The sequence below is a fragment of the Meles meles genome, chromosome 19 (genome assembly GCF_922984935.1).
Source record: "Meles meles chromosome 19, mMelMel3.1 paternal haplotype, whole genome shotgun sequence".
Classification (NCBI taxonomy): domain Eukaryota; kingdom Metazoa; phylum Chordata; class Mammalia; order Carnivora; family Mustelidae; genus Meles; species Meles meles.
Window position 1 is genome coordinate 9,554,346 of NC_060084.1, and position 13,271 is coordinate 9,567,616.

The following is a 13,271-nucleotide window of genomic DNA, read 5'->3' on the forward strand; positions in this document are numbered from 1 at the left end:
TCGACCTGCTGTCACCGTCCTCACTTCCTGGCCTTACCGTAGTGGTTTAAAACAGACTCTTGGAGAAAGACCCATCGGAATGTGAATCCACCTCCAGCTTGGCCAACCGTGTGGCTGAGGATAACTGACTTCATTTCAGCAAGCCTTGGTTTCCCAAATCTCAGAATGTGTTATGACCATAGTATATACCTCATCAGGTTGTTGTGAACATCAGTAAAAGAACGGGTGCAAGGCACTTGACGGCTTGCTTGCAAAAAAGTTAAGAAAAAAAAAAAATGCCATGCCTAATTTTACGTGTCTCTATAATGTATATATTGTACTTAAAATTCATAAAACTTGAAAAATTGGAATTTGGCAATGAAAACGTCATTTCCAACAGAACAATTAAAAAATAGCTAAGTGGGGACTAAGTGTCAGGTCCTGCTCTGACTCCCTGGTCTGCACCTGCTTTTACTAGCAAGCGCCAAGGCGCGTACAAGGGCATTACTGCGTTACTGTTATCTCTGAGGGGGTGCGCGGCGTGGATGCATCCCGGGTGGACATGTACACCCACGCTCATCTGGACGGTGGCTTGGCGCTGGGGAGTGTCTCCTCTTGCTGACTGAGGGACCACAGTGGGAGCGTGGTGCCCTCATGCCAGCCTCACACACGAGGGGACGAAGGCTCAGGCAGATTAAGCAACGGGGTTCAACCATCCTGTCAGTTGCTGGTGGGTCTGGAACGGAAGACTCTCCACTTCTGTGCCAAGATAAACAGAAGCCAGCCTGCATTGGTATGGGGGGTGGACGTGAATACTAATGCTGGACCTTACACGTGACAGAGCTCCGCCACACAGTGACAGTGATGTCTCTTTCCTCCTGAACTTCTGTTCTGTGTAAGCTCTCCATACACTGGTTCTCAACCAGGAGCTTGCACAGGCATCCCTCCAAGGCGGCCCTGTTGAAATGCAGACTGCGGGCCCCATCCAGTGTCTGACTGGGTGGTAGGTCCGGCGGGGGCCCAAGAGCTGGCAATCCTAAGAGGCTCCCAGGTGACGCTGGTGGTCCAGAAACCACACTCTGGGAACCGCTGAATCAGCTCACTGAACGCTCACTTCAACACTTCATGATGAGGAGGAGGAAGCTGAGGTCCTAAGAGTTTGAGTAACTTGCCCAAATAAAGAGAAATACAGGTTTAGTCTTTTATTTGAGCTTCCCGTCTTTAAGCCGATCCCAGAATAACGTCACCTCTCTGTCCTTGATGCTGCTGGCGAAGCCCACCACAGGGGCCTAAAGCCCAGGGCCCCGCTGACCCAGCTCAGGGCCGTGTTGTGAAGTTAGTCCAATGTTTTGGCTGGCACAGGGATGGGAAAGCGTTATTCGGGCTTGACACTGTGATGATTCCAGCCCAAAGCACAGAGTCCTGGATACTGCCCCTCCTCGAAGTGTTCTCATGAGGGAAGTTGGAGAGAACAGTCTGGAACATAGCCACCTCTACGTCACCCAGCTGACACCCTGACCCCTTCAATCTCTTCACCCTCTGGCAACACGGGAGCTTATGAAAATGTCAACCGTGAGTTCAGTCTCTGCTCAAAACTGTCTACGATTCCACGCGGGTTTTAGGGTAAGGACAGGCATAGGGTCATCAACATGGCTGCTATGTGGTCACTTCTCTGCCGCCACTCACTGCCACTTCTTTCTCCTTCTCTCCTGTCATGGTCAGCTCCATGCACATGTACAGATTCTGTATCATTACCTGTCCTTGTCACCTATCCCTCCTCCACTATGCCTACCTCCTGGTCCCCTCCTCATTGTTAGGGACCAGCTCTAAGTTTTGTTCCTAAGCACAGTCTTCTCTGGCTCAAGCAGGTGCCTGAGTCCTGTGTTCTACAGTCACGGCCCTGCCCTGGCAGCAGGGAAATGTGCATCATATCTACAAGGCTGCAGGCTTTGGGGGGGAGGAGTAGAAAGAGGGAAGAAAGGGAGGGAAGAAGAGAGAAAGGCACCTAGAAAGAAAGAAAGAAGCAAGCGAGAGACAGATACAGAGAAACAGAAAGACAGACGCAGAGAAAGAGCCCAGGCAGAGAGAGAGAAGAGAGAGACAGGGTGGGGGGCTGTGACCAAGTGTGGGAAGGATGGGGCAGGGTGAGAGAAGGACTCACAGCTCGTGTAAGAAAGCATCCTGTCGCACAGTTGAGAAGCCCAGGTGTGTGTTGAGTGGGGTGAGGGGTGGACAGTGTTGAGTATCACGGAGTGAGCCGCAGGGTCCAGCTGGGGCGCTGGGTACCAGACATGGGGCCGACATCCTGGTGGTGTCTGTGAGAACAGACGAGGCTGCTTCTGGCTGTGCAGCTCCCTCCTTCTCCGCTGAACTGATTTTTCATCTTAATAAGGGCAATAATAGTCTGAAAAGCAACTGTGGCCTTTTGGGTGTGTCGCCAGGGAAGTAGATGGGTCCCCAGAGTGCCATAAACTCAGCCAAGACTAGTTCATGTGTTTGGAGTTCTTGGCATGTGTCCAACGGCTGGAACTATGGAGCTAGATTTTCCTTAAAGTCTAATCATGTCTTCTGTGTTTGAGGAAAGTGATGTTTGAAAGGGGGTTTGTGTGACAATCCCAGTGATCCCTGGGATCACCCAGCGGCCGGCTGTCAGGGAAGACCCACAAAGGGAGCCGAGATGTGCCTTAGCTGCCTGTTGCTCTAGGTTTCAACCACACGAGTTGACTGTACTGGTTGGTGCCCGCTGGCTTCTGGCTGTAAATGCCAGGGTTCTCTTGAGTAATATTCTCTAATCAGATAATGATAATACTAACATGATGGTAATAATAATACTAATCATAGCTGCTGATAGTTGAGTTTTTCTGGGTACCAGATAGCATACAAAGCCCATTACATAATGCTCTTCTAAAACACCATATAAAAATGACGAGATAGATATTATACCCATTTTTTAACAGATGAAGAGACAAGGTCCAAGGAAGTTAAAGTACTTGTTCAAGGTCTCTCAGCTGGAAGCCAGAGAAACTAGGATGAAAACCAGCTCTTACTCTGGGAATCTAGGCCTTTATATTCCATAACTTCAACGCTGCCTTTTTGGGCCCCTTCTTTTCCCTTTCCCTTTATCTTCCTTCATTCCCTCTACCAGTGTCTTTCAGCTGATACCCTGTGTCGGGTCCTGGCTCAGTGCTCAGGATATGGGGATGAAGAGATCACACCATCCCTGCCTTCACCAACACAGCAGTTGGTGCTTACTTTCAACCGGATAGTTGACATCAAGGGCAGCTCCCATGAGTGCTCAGTCTGCATGACTGCTTGACTAGTTGGGCCTGTCAGTTCCTGGGTCAACCCCAGGTCGTCCTCATCTCGGGAAACCCCCCGCCAACAAAACCCATGGAGTAGAATCCATTTCAGCTCACTCTAAGCAGAAGCAGGGCTTCTCCCAGGATTGCCAGACTGTCAGCACCGCCTCGTACTTGAAAACGTGGGCTCTGTATTCAGAGGGGCCTGAGTTCACACGCCAGCTCTTCTTCTTCATGGCTGTGAGACCCGGAACAAGTTACTTAACCTCTCTGTGTCTCCGCTTCTTTGTCAGTGGGGATGTAATAGTATCTGCCTCACAGGCAGTGGATGGAAATGACTGGGCTCCATCTACTCAGCCCTCATCCCCTTGTGAACGGATACATTTATTCAACTATGATTGAATGAATGAATCCCATCTCCAAGGCCAAATTTAACCTTTATAATATTTATGATAAAGATGGTTTCTTTGACCCAGTCATTTACTCTAAAGGACTTAAAAGCAAGTAGAATAAAGATCAAATGAGGTTTTTGCAGACACAGACATAGCTTGGAAGAAGTGTTCCCAGATATATTTTTCCTTAACCTAAGGCATATTGCTGATGTGAGGACTCCAAGCACTAGCTGCTGCCCTAGAGGTTTCCAGAAGCCGTGAGGTGGGGCGTTGTTCCGTGACATGTCACTGAAGCACCTTTGACGTTTAGGAAGGTGAGGGCCTTTTCCTTGGGGTCATCAGAGAACAAGGAGTTAGCCCTCCCGGAGTCAGGCTGCAGCCCTTGCTGCTTAAGCTGCCAGACCATTTGTCCTCGTAACTTCGATTATTCATGAAGGATATGACAGAGCCACTTTGTTCCCTTTCAGTTTTCAGAGGCTTCGTTTCCTAGTGTCGTAGCCCCTGGGGAGTGGGAGGTCGTGCTCTAGTGAAGCCCTCCGTGTCTAGGGAACAAGGTGGGGCCGGCAGAAGACACGAGGGGAGGCGCACACATTTCCGAGGCCACTGCTGTGGGATCGGGAGTTCCTGGCGCTGGATATTTGCACAGACTTGATCCTTCCCGCTAGTGAACACTGCAGCCTTGGAAGCAACACTGAGCCCCTTAACCTAGGAAATTAGAATCGCCGGATTTCGCTGGGTGTCTGTCCCGTGCTGAGCACTGCCCCGAGTCCACAAGTACTACCCTAGGCTGGTACTAGCATCAGCCCATTTTACAGATGGGGAAGCCAAGTCCTAGGGTGGTTGTGAAGGTGGGCTTGGGGCCTGACTCTACAGTTCATGCTTCATCTCTTCACTGCCGTGTGCTGTCCACGGGGCTCCAACAGGGGAGAGCTGTACAAGGACCACAATGAGTCACGTTCTCAGCAATTCTACTGTACAACTAGTGTTCGTTCAACACAAGTTGGTGTCTGTGTTTCCTTCCAGCCCTAAGGTCTCGTGCACATCATGCTAGTTGGGGTGCTCAGGGATGGATACGGACTAAGGACAGCCGGACCGTGGAGTGATGGAGAGGGTGATAGGTGGGACAGCCACGGGGTCATGAAAAGGGTGCCTCATTCAATGAGTAATGCACACTGAATGCAGATTAAAAAAAAAAACAACTGTAAAGAATATTCAGAATGTTGGACAGCATGAGCAAGATCACTGAGGACTGCTTAAGAGATTGAAATTTACAGGATCACCAGGAATGCTGTTTACTTCCCCCTGGGATTAACTCAGTGACGGGGCTCTCCTTTGCTCAGCAGATAACTCTTCTAGAACATAGGAAAATGGCCTGCGACAGCTTTTTTAAATCACCGATGTTTACTGCACTTATTAAGTGGCAAGAAACAGGCACAAGAAAGAATAAGACTCAGGTCTTATGGACCCGTGATGGAGGGGGCTTACAGCTTGGGGAAGGGGATAAGAGGAACAAACCAACAAATAATAATCATAATGATAACAGCTAACACTTTGTCGGGTCCTATGATAAGTGCTTCCTAAGCATCACCTCATTTAACCTCCATAGAAACCCTCTGCGGAGTAAATGTAATGTTAGTATTCCCATTATGTGAAGGAGGGGACTGAGCAGCCTGCCCGAGGAGGTGGGCTTTGGACGTAGACTGTCTGCCTCCAGGGGCCATGGCTTCGCCGTTACCCCAGGGACAGCAGAGGGAGGAGGTGGCGCAGCCCGGGGACGCAGGACAGCCAGATGCTCTGTGTGGGGGGCAACGGAAACGCCACGTTAGCTGCTGTAACAGGTGATCCCCGGAATCTCCGGAATTAAGATGACAGGAGTTTCTTTTCTCCCCCTGCTCGCATAAAGTCTAAATGGCCATGGGGCAGGGACAGGACTTGGCGTGAAAAGGCAGTCACTGAGGGTCCTAGCAGTGGGAGGCTCTGCCATCTTTAACATCCGCTCCCGGGTCAGCTTTGCCATCTGCGGGGAAATGGGAAGGCAGAGAGCACGGACGGCCTCGCAGGAAGGGGCGGGCCTGCAAGTGATGTGCATCACGTGGCCTCTGCCATGTCCCATTGGCTTGAGCTCAGGTGTGTGCCCCAGCGGGACACAGGGCCAGGGGCGGGGGAAGGCGGCTTGAAAACGCTGTCCGTGGCTAGACAGCCAGCTCGGCCACACAGCTCCTGTGGGAGCTGTGAGTCCTTCCGTGTTACTGAAAGAAGAGCGGTGGGGGAAGGTGGCCAGAGAGATAGACAAGTTCCAGAAGATGAGGGCCATCTGTACCAGGAAGCTCAGGAGACTGAACCGGAACCTACCAACAGTGGGAGTCTCCGTGGGGTATAAGCAGGGGGCGACAGGAGCAGATCGGGGTGCTGGCTGCAAGTGCAGAGCCACCCTGAGAGGGGAGACTGCTCGGAAAGGCAATCAAATGGCCGCTGCAGGAAAGTGGCTGAGAGAGGCGGGGGCCACGAGAAAACCAGGAGGAGGGGCAGGGAGAGGCGGGTGGGTGTAAGCAATGTCCTGTTGTCTAGAATTTTTTATACCTACCCCAGCCTCTCTTTCTCATGAATGCCCTACCCTCCATCTCCACCTCTGCCTCCACTCTTGTCCAGGGTGCCTGCGTGTCATCCTGAGATCACGGTGCAAAGGCCACTTCCTTGAGAAAGCCTCCCTCGCCCCGGCGCTGATTCCCCCCTCCCCCGCCTCTACCCCAGGTCATTTCCCTCTTAAAAGCACTGCATTGGCTTGGATATCCCTTTCGTGGCACTTGGCAAAGTTATTCTTGTGATTCTGTGGTTCTTTGCCCACCTTTGATTTATAGGGCTTCTTGCTGGAAGGAGAAAATCGGTTTTTTTCTCTGTTGAATGCCTGGTGCCTAATCTGATGTCTGGAACTGGGCGGGCCCTTGTACCTCTGTGCAGAATGAGCAAATGAATGAAGGACTGAATCATAAGATACGGAAAGTTATCCCATGCAGAAGAGCTCCCCACGGCTCCTGCGTTGCTGGCTAGCTTGGCTGGGTAGAGGCTGGGGCCTTTCGTGATCAATGATGATTTTGTTTTCAACAAAATACTCTCATGTAGTGATTCTGCAGGTGGTTGTGTCCTTTCTGCTAAAACGGAATGACTATCCGATGGGTCCAAATCCTCCAGCACACAGAGGACCCCGACTCCCCCCAGGCTCTACCAGTTTAATGTTAACATGACGCATGGTGAGTCGGCCATTCAAAGAGGACCACTTGCGGTGGGGGAGCCTCGGGATGCCCCCTCCAAAGATCCCGGCTCTCCCATCTGTGGCTGCTCCCTCCCAGTGATCTGAGTGACAGGGGAAGTGCCCCATCCCTAATGAGTACAACTGAATAATTGAGTAGTAGCCATTTAAGCCTGTCTAAAAGCTGAGCTCTGCTTTCCTTTCCAAGATCTGTGGCCCATGGCAGACTGCGCCTCTCTGTTCAGATGACATGATGAAAAGGTGAAAGGATGCCAAAAACTGTAAAGCATCAAATGTCAGACTCAGATACAATGGACCACGAGTGACAGCAATGCCACCCTGCAGAAACCAAGCCCATCCCAAACAAGACAGTCCGGGTCCTAGCAGCTTATTAAATGGGACAGGCAGCAAATTCCTGGTCACAAGGCCCTGACCCGAGCCCCACTTACTTACTTTCCCTTTACGAGATTGTAGGCCCATTTTTTACCAGATTCTGAAGATACGATCAGGGGCATTACCTTTTCAGGCCGTCTGGATCTGCTCTTGGCAGGGGGAAAGTGTGTTCAAAGATGTGACAGAGCAGTGTAGACACCAGGGCAATTCCACTGGGAAAGTAACCTGCTCGGGATGGAATTACTTTCCTACGCAGTGGTCCCTCCCTTATCCATGGTTTTTCTCTCTGTGGTTTCAACTGCCTGTGGTCAGCCCGGGTCCAGAAGCAGATGGTCGGAAAGGTCAGTAGTAGCCTGGTGCTACATCCCCGTGCCTACATCATTCACCTCATTCCCAGTCATCGTGTAGGCATCTTACCATCTCACATGGTCACAGGAAGGGTGCGTACAGTACAATAAGGCATTTTGAGAGATCACCGCCCTATAACTTCATTACAATACACTGTTACAGTTATTCTGTTTCTCACTGTGTTGTTCATCTCTCGCTAAGCCTAACTGACAAACTTTATAGTAAGTGTGGACAGACAGGAAAAAACATGGTACATAGGCTTTCGTGTATCCAGGCATCCACGGGGCGGTTGGGGGGGGGTCTTGGAACAAAGCCCCCTTGGATAAGAAGGGACTGCGGTGCTGTATTAGTGTCCTTTGGAATTACAGCTGAGGCTGGGATTCCTCACATTCTGTCTGCAAATTCCCCAGCCTTGGATAACAACCAGACAGCAGTCTGGTGCCATTAAAACTGCAAACTTCGTATTAACTCGAGTTAGGAAACTTTGTGCTAATTAGGTGTTTTTGGTTTTTTAGAGAGGGAGAGAGTGTTGGGGCGTGGGGTAGAGGGAGAGAGAGAATCTTAAGCAGACTCTACGTCCAGTGCAGAGCCTGACTTGGGGCTCGATCTCATGACCCTGAGCTCATGACCTGAGCCAAAATCAAGAGCTGAAGAATTAAGCCACTGCACCACCTAGGTGCTGCTGTCCTAATGAGGTTTAATCTTTGTCATCTTATCAACTCTAAGTGAGAAATCATGCCCCTGGACCACAGGTCCTGGCTCTCCAGTCAACACTGGGTAGAGGTCAAACAAATGCATAAATGAAGGAATGAATGATTTGGGTTTTCCCAACATTCCGGGTTATTGAATGGAGAGAATAGGTTTTGGAATTAGCCAGAGTTGGGTGTGAATCCTAGTTCTGCTGCCTGCTACTTGTATCTTTTTCAGGCCCCTGTGGGCCCTCTGCAGTGAGAAGGGAGACGGCCCAGGGAATGTGGCTGTACTCATTTCTTCTTGCAGCTGCAGTGAGAGCATCCCACGTATCACCACGAACAGTGGCTCCAGAAACAAAACAAAACAGTTGTATTTTGTCCTGGAGATCACAGGTCCAAAATGGATTTCACTAAGCTAAAATCAGAGCGTTAGTGGGGCTGTGTCCCTTCAGGAAGCTCCAGGAGGAGAGCCCATTTTCCTGTCTTTCCCAGCATCTGCACACCGCCTGCATGCCTTGGCTTGTGTCTCTTCCTCCATCAGCAAAGTCAGCAGTGCACCATCTCTAAATCTCTTTCTGACTCTTCTACCTTCCTTTTCCATCTTTGAAGACCCTTGCGATGACCTTGGGCACTCCTGGATCTCCCAGGCTAATCTGTCCATCTGCAGGTCTTTACGTTAATCACATCTGCAGAATTGTTTTGCCATGCAAGATGAACTACCCATGGGAGCCAGGGATGAGGACGTGGGTGTCAGTGGGAGGTCATAATCCTGCTACCGTGGCAGTCAAGAGCCAGAGGCTGCACTTACCAGATTTGTTCAACAGTGATGGGAAGCGCCTCCATTCCTCCTAGGTTACCCCAGATAGTGCCTAAAAAAGCACTCCCTAGGGAGCCCCGCCCCCCACCAGGAGAGCAGTGTGTGCTTGTTTCCTTGGGAGGAATCTCGCTCTGGGGGTGACGCACTGCTCTGTCCACTGTGGGGCAATGGAATGGTCTGGGCTCTCCCTGGGACTCCTTGGTTTTGTTTTTTTTTTTTTTAAAGATTTATTTATTTATTTATTTTTTTTTTTTGACAGATAGAGATTACAAGTAGGCAGAGAGGCAGGCAGAGAGAGAGAGAGGAGGAAGCAGGCTCCCAGCCAAGCAGAGAGCCCGATGCGGGGCTCGATCCCAGGACCCTGGGATCATGACCTGAGCCGAATGCAGAGGCTTTAACCCGCTGAGCCACCCAGGCGCCCCGACTCCTTGGTTTTTGTAAGATAGCATCAGCTCTACCCAGCTGGGTTCAGTATTCACATACATGGATGTGTGGTTGGCCGGAAGTCCTCTAACAACCACCTTGAACTCAGTGCTGCACACCACCAGTCAGATCTCGGTTGGAAGAAACACCATGCGAGGAGACCCACTCACTTGAGAGTTGGGCCACCCAATGACACCTTTAAACTCTCCATAGGTTAAAACAGACCACATCCCTGGGGGCACCTGGGTGGCTCAGTGGGTTAAGCCTCTGCCTTCAGCTCAGGTCATGATCTCAGGGTCCTGGGATCGAGCCCCACATTGGGCTCTCTGCTCTGCAGGGAACCTGCTTCCTCCTTTCCTCCTCTCTCTGCCTGACTCTACCTACTTGTGATCTCTGTCTGTCAAATAAATAAACAAATAAAATATTAAAAAAAAAAAAAAAAAAAAACCCAGACCACATCCCTTTGGCCCTAGGTATCTGTTTTCACTAAATGTTGCTTTACTTTGGTGCTATTAGCTGACATTCGGGGCACACCATAAAAACAAGCATCACGGAAATAGTTGCATTTATTTTAACAGCCTTGTGGAGGATGGTTTACTCCATGTCCACATACATTTCCTATGAGAAACCACAGAGAGCTACTTCCAGTCTCCGAACACAGGACTGGCTATGGTTCCCCCACTAATTGGTTTGTTTCCCTCAAATGAACACTAGCTCGTGTGGCTGGTTAGGAAGGAAGGATCTGCAGCAAAGCTTTAGGACGTCAGAGTCCGCATTACTTGTCTTCCAATCTCATTGCCCCTTTTCCCTGTTTGCCTACATCTGTCTGACATTTTGGATCTTACTGTTTTAGTGTCCAGAAACCCAGAATAAGGCATGCTAAAAACTTTTGTTATCCCCCAAGAGTGAGACGCATGCCCCTCTTGGTTCCAGGAACAAACTCAAAATGAAAAAAAGATAAACATACAAAAGGAAACCTCATCAGTGCCAATGTTTTAAACACTGGTCCCCAGCAGAACTAGGTTCAGCACCACTGTAGAGACTGGAGTTTGTGTCAACAATACGAAAACAAGTCTCCGGCACTTGGTATGCTGAGCACACAGAGACCATAAATGCCAGCATTCTAAATGGCTTGCTTGCTGCTAGTAGACTCACTGGCACTGAAATCCATTTCTTTTCTAAGGATGTTTAGCTTTTATTATATCTTTACTCATGGTCAGAAGACATCAGCACATTTGCTAACGCAATGGAATATATTCCTCATAAGGCATTCCTAAAGTTTCATGTCTTTGCCTTCACATTTTCGTGTGTGAGTTTGCCTTCTTGGAAAGGAAAACAGAAACATCCTTTATACTGGGTAGGGTTTCGATAGCCATAGAAAGCCGAGATAAGAAAAAAATGAATGTTGGCAGAACCTCCAGTGAAAACATCTTTGAGATAGACCCAACCATAGGAGTTCATTTCTGAGCATCAAACCACGGAACCACCAATACCGAGAGCAAACCCTACTAAAGGCTGTAGTAGGAGCTTCTCTTTTTAATCTCTAACCCATAGAACCAGAACATGGTGTGTGTTCAGTAAATACGTGTTGAATGAACAAATCGTATCTCTCACGTTCAGAAAGACTAAAAGTTCTACGCGGACCCCAGTAGACTGTGATGGGAACACTGTAGTCCTTGCTGTGTGGCAGGTGTGCAGTAGGGACTGACTGACTGGCACTGAGATGTATCCAAACCATAGAAGAAATTTCTGCCACCCCTGAACTGCGAGGCAGCAATTTTGTATTTCCGTTATTTCTCCTCTCCCCTTATCAAAGACGCGCCTGATGGGTGATACCAGCGTGTTCTACCACTCTCACAGGCATTCTTAGGTTTACCTGCCATTCCCAGTGTACTGATACAACCTCCACTCACCTCTCCCACTCAAGAAAAGATATCAGAACACAAATGAATCGGGACGTCATGACGATGGGAACAACCTAGAATCCATGGCGATTTATCGAAGAAGTAGGTCATCCACCATTTTGGTGCTCCAGATAATATTAGTAGTGCACGACTAATGAGGCATCGCATAACGATCAGCGTTAACAGTCCATTGTGAGACCAATACTGAAAGCATCTCCGAGACCCACTGAGTCCTAACATGCCATCTTGGAGACCTCTCAGACTCCAGATGCTCATCCTACCCCCAACACAGTCATCTGTATGAGCCCTGCCACGCACGTGAGCTTCATCCAGAACCACAGAGATCATAGCTCATGTAGGAATCTCATTGACAGCTGGCTCTCAGTCCACTTTCACCAGTATGATTTTGAGGAAGAAGAGGCACAATCAACCAACTTACCACGCCGCCGCCAGCCGAGTGCACAAGCACGGACATGCCTTCTCGGAGGTTGGCAACTTCAAACAGCATCATGTAGGCTGTGACGAAGTTCATGGGGAATGCGGCAGCCTCTGAGAAGCTCATGTCGTCTGGGATCTTGTAGACAAATTCCACCGGCGTGCAGACCACCTCTGCCCAGGCGTTGTAATTGACAAATGCCATGACACGGTCCCCAATCTGGGCATGGGGAGGCACAAGGTTAATGGAAGCTTCTTACTCTTTTTTGAAAGATTTCGCAAATCCTCCTTTTTTTTTTTTAAGATTTTATTTATTTGATGCAGAGAGGGAGAGAGAGAGAGAGAGAGTGAGCACAAGCTGGGGGAGTGGGAGAGGGAGACGCAGGCTACCTGCTAAGCAGAGAGTCTGATGTGGGGCTCGATCCCAGGACCCTGGGCTCATGATCTCACCCAAAGGCAGCCACTTAACCAACTAAGCCACCCAGGCACCCCAAGACTTCTCAAATCCCTTTAAGAACCTAATGGAATACACTATGGAGTATTATGCCTCCATCAGAAAGGATGAATACCCAACTTTTGTAGCAACATGGACGGGACTGGAAGAGATTCTGCTGAGTGAAATAAGTCAAGCAGAGAGAGTCAATTATCATATGGTTTCACTTATTTGTGGAGCATAACAAATAACATGGAGGACATGGGGAGATGGAGAGAAGGGAGTTGAGGGAAACTGGAAGGGGAGATGAACCATGAGAGACTATGGACTCTGAAAAACAACCAGAGGGTTTTGAAGGGGCGGGGGGTGGGAGGTTGGGGGAACAAGGTGGTGGGTATTAGTGAGGGCACGTGTTGCATGGAGCACTGGGTGTGGTGCAAAAACAATGAACACTGTTATGCTGAGAAGAAAAATAATAATAATAAAATTTAAAAAAAAAAAAAAGAACCTAATGGAAACTATAGGTTCCTTCCCAAAAAAAAGAAAACAACCAAACCCTCAAATACGCTCACCCTCACCTGCCTCCCAATTCCAAGCCATTCGTGGATGCTCTGGAGCCCATCTATGAAAACTTGCTGGAGGCCAATGGAAGCCAGGTTCTCTACTCCCCTTCCCAAGCATAAATGCACAATGTCATACATCACGCCCGTAGCATGTTAGTGTCGCAAGCTCATTTTACCAACTCAGCCTTGCATCTCATCTCTGTTTTGGAATCGAGGAGAACTAAGCCATAAGGAAATTTAAACAGGCAGAGCTGGGAGTAAAATCCACTCTCATTTGTTTTCTGCCACTCCATAGGGATTCCCTGCCAGGCTAGTTTACTGGGGCATTTGCATCAAAGGTTAGCTC

The 13,271-nt window shown here is 49.3% G+C and overlaps 1 protein-coding gene across 1 annotated transcript in view; it reads right to left on the bottom strand.

Moving 5' to 3' along the window:
• VAT1L (vesicle amine transport 1 like) overlaps positions 1-13,271 on the bottom strand; it is a 135,697-nt gene that overhangs the window by 96,381 nt on the left and 26,045 nt on the right. Inside the window, exon 3 of the mRNA XM_045986700.1 lies at positions 11,934-12,149. Within this exon, the coding sequence (XP_045842656.1) occupies positions 11,934-12,149 (216 nt within the window). The remainder of the gene's footprint in view (positions 1-11,933; positions 12,150-13,271) is intronic.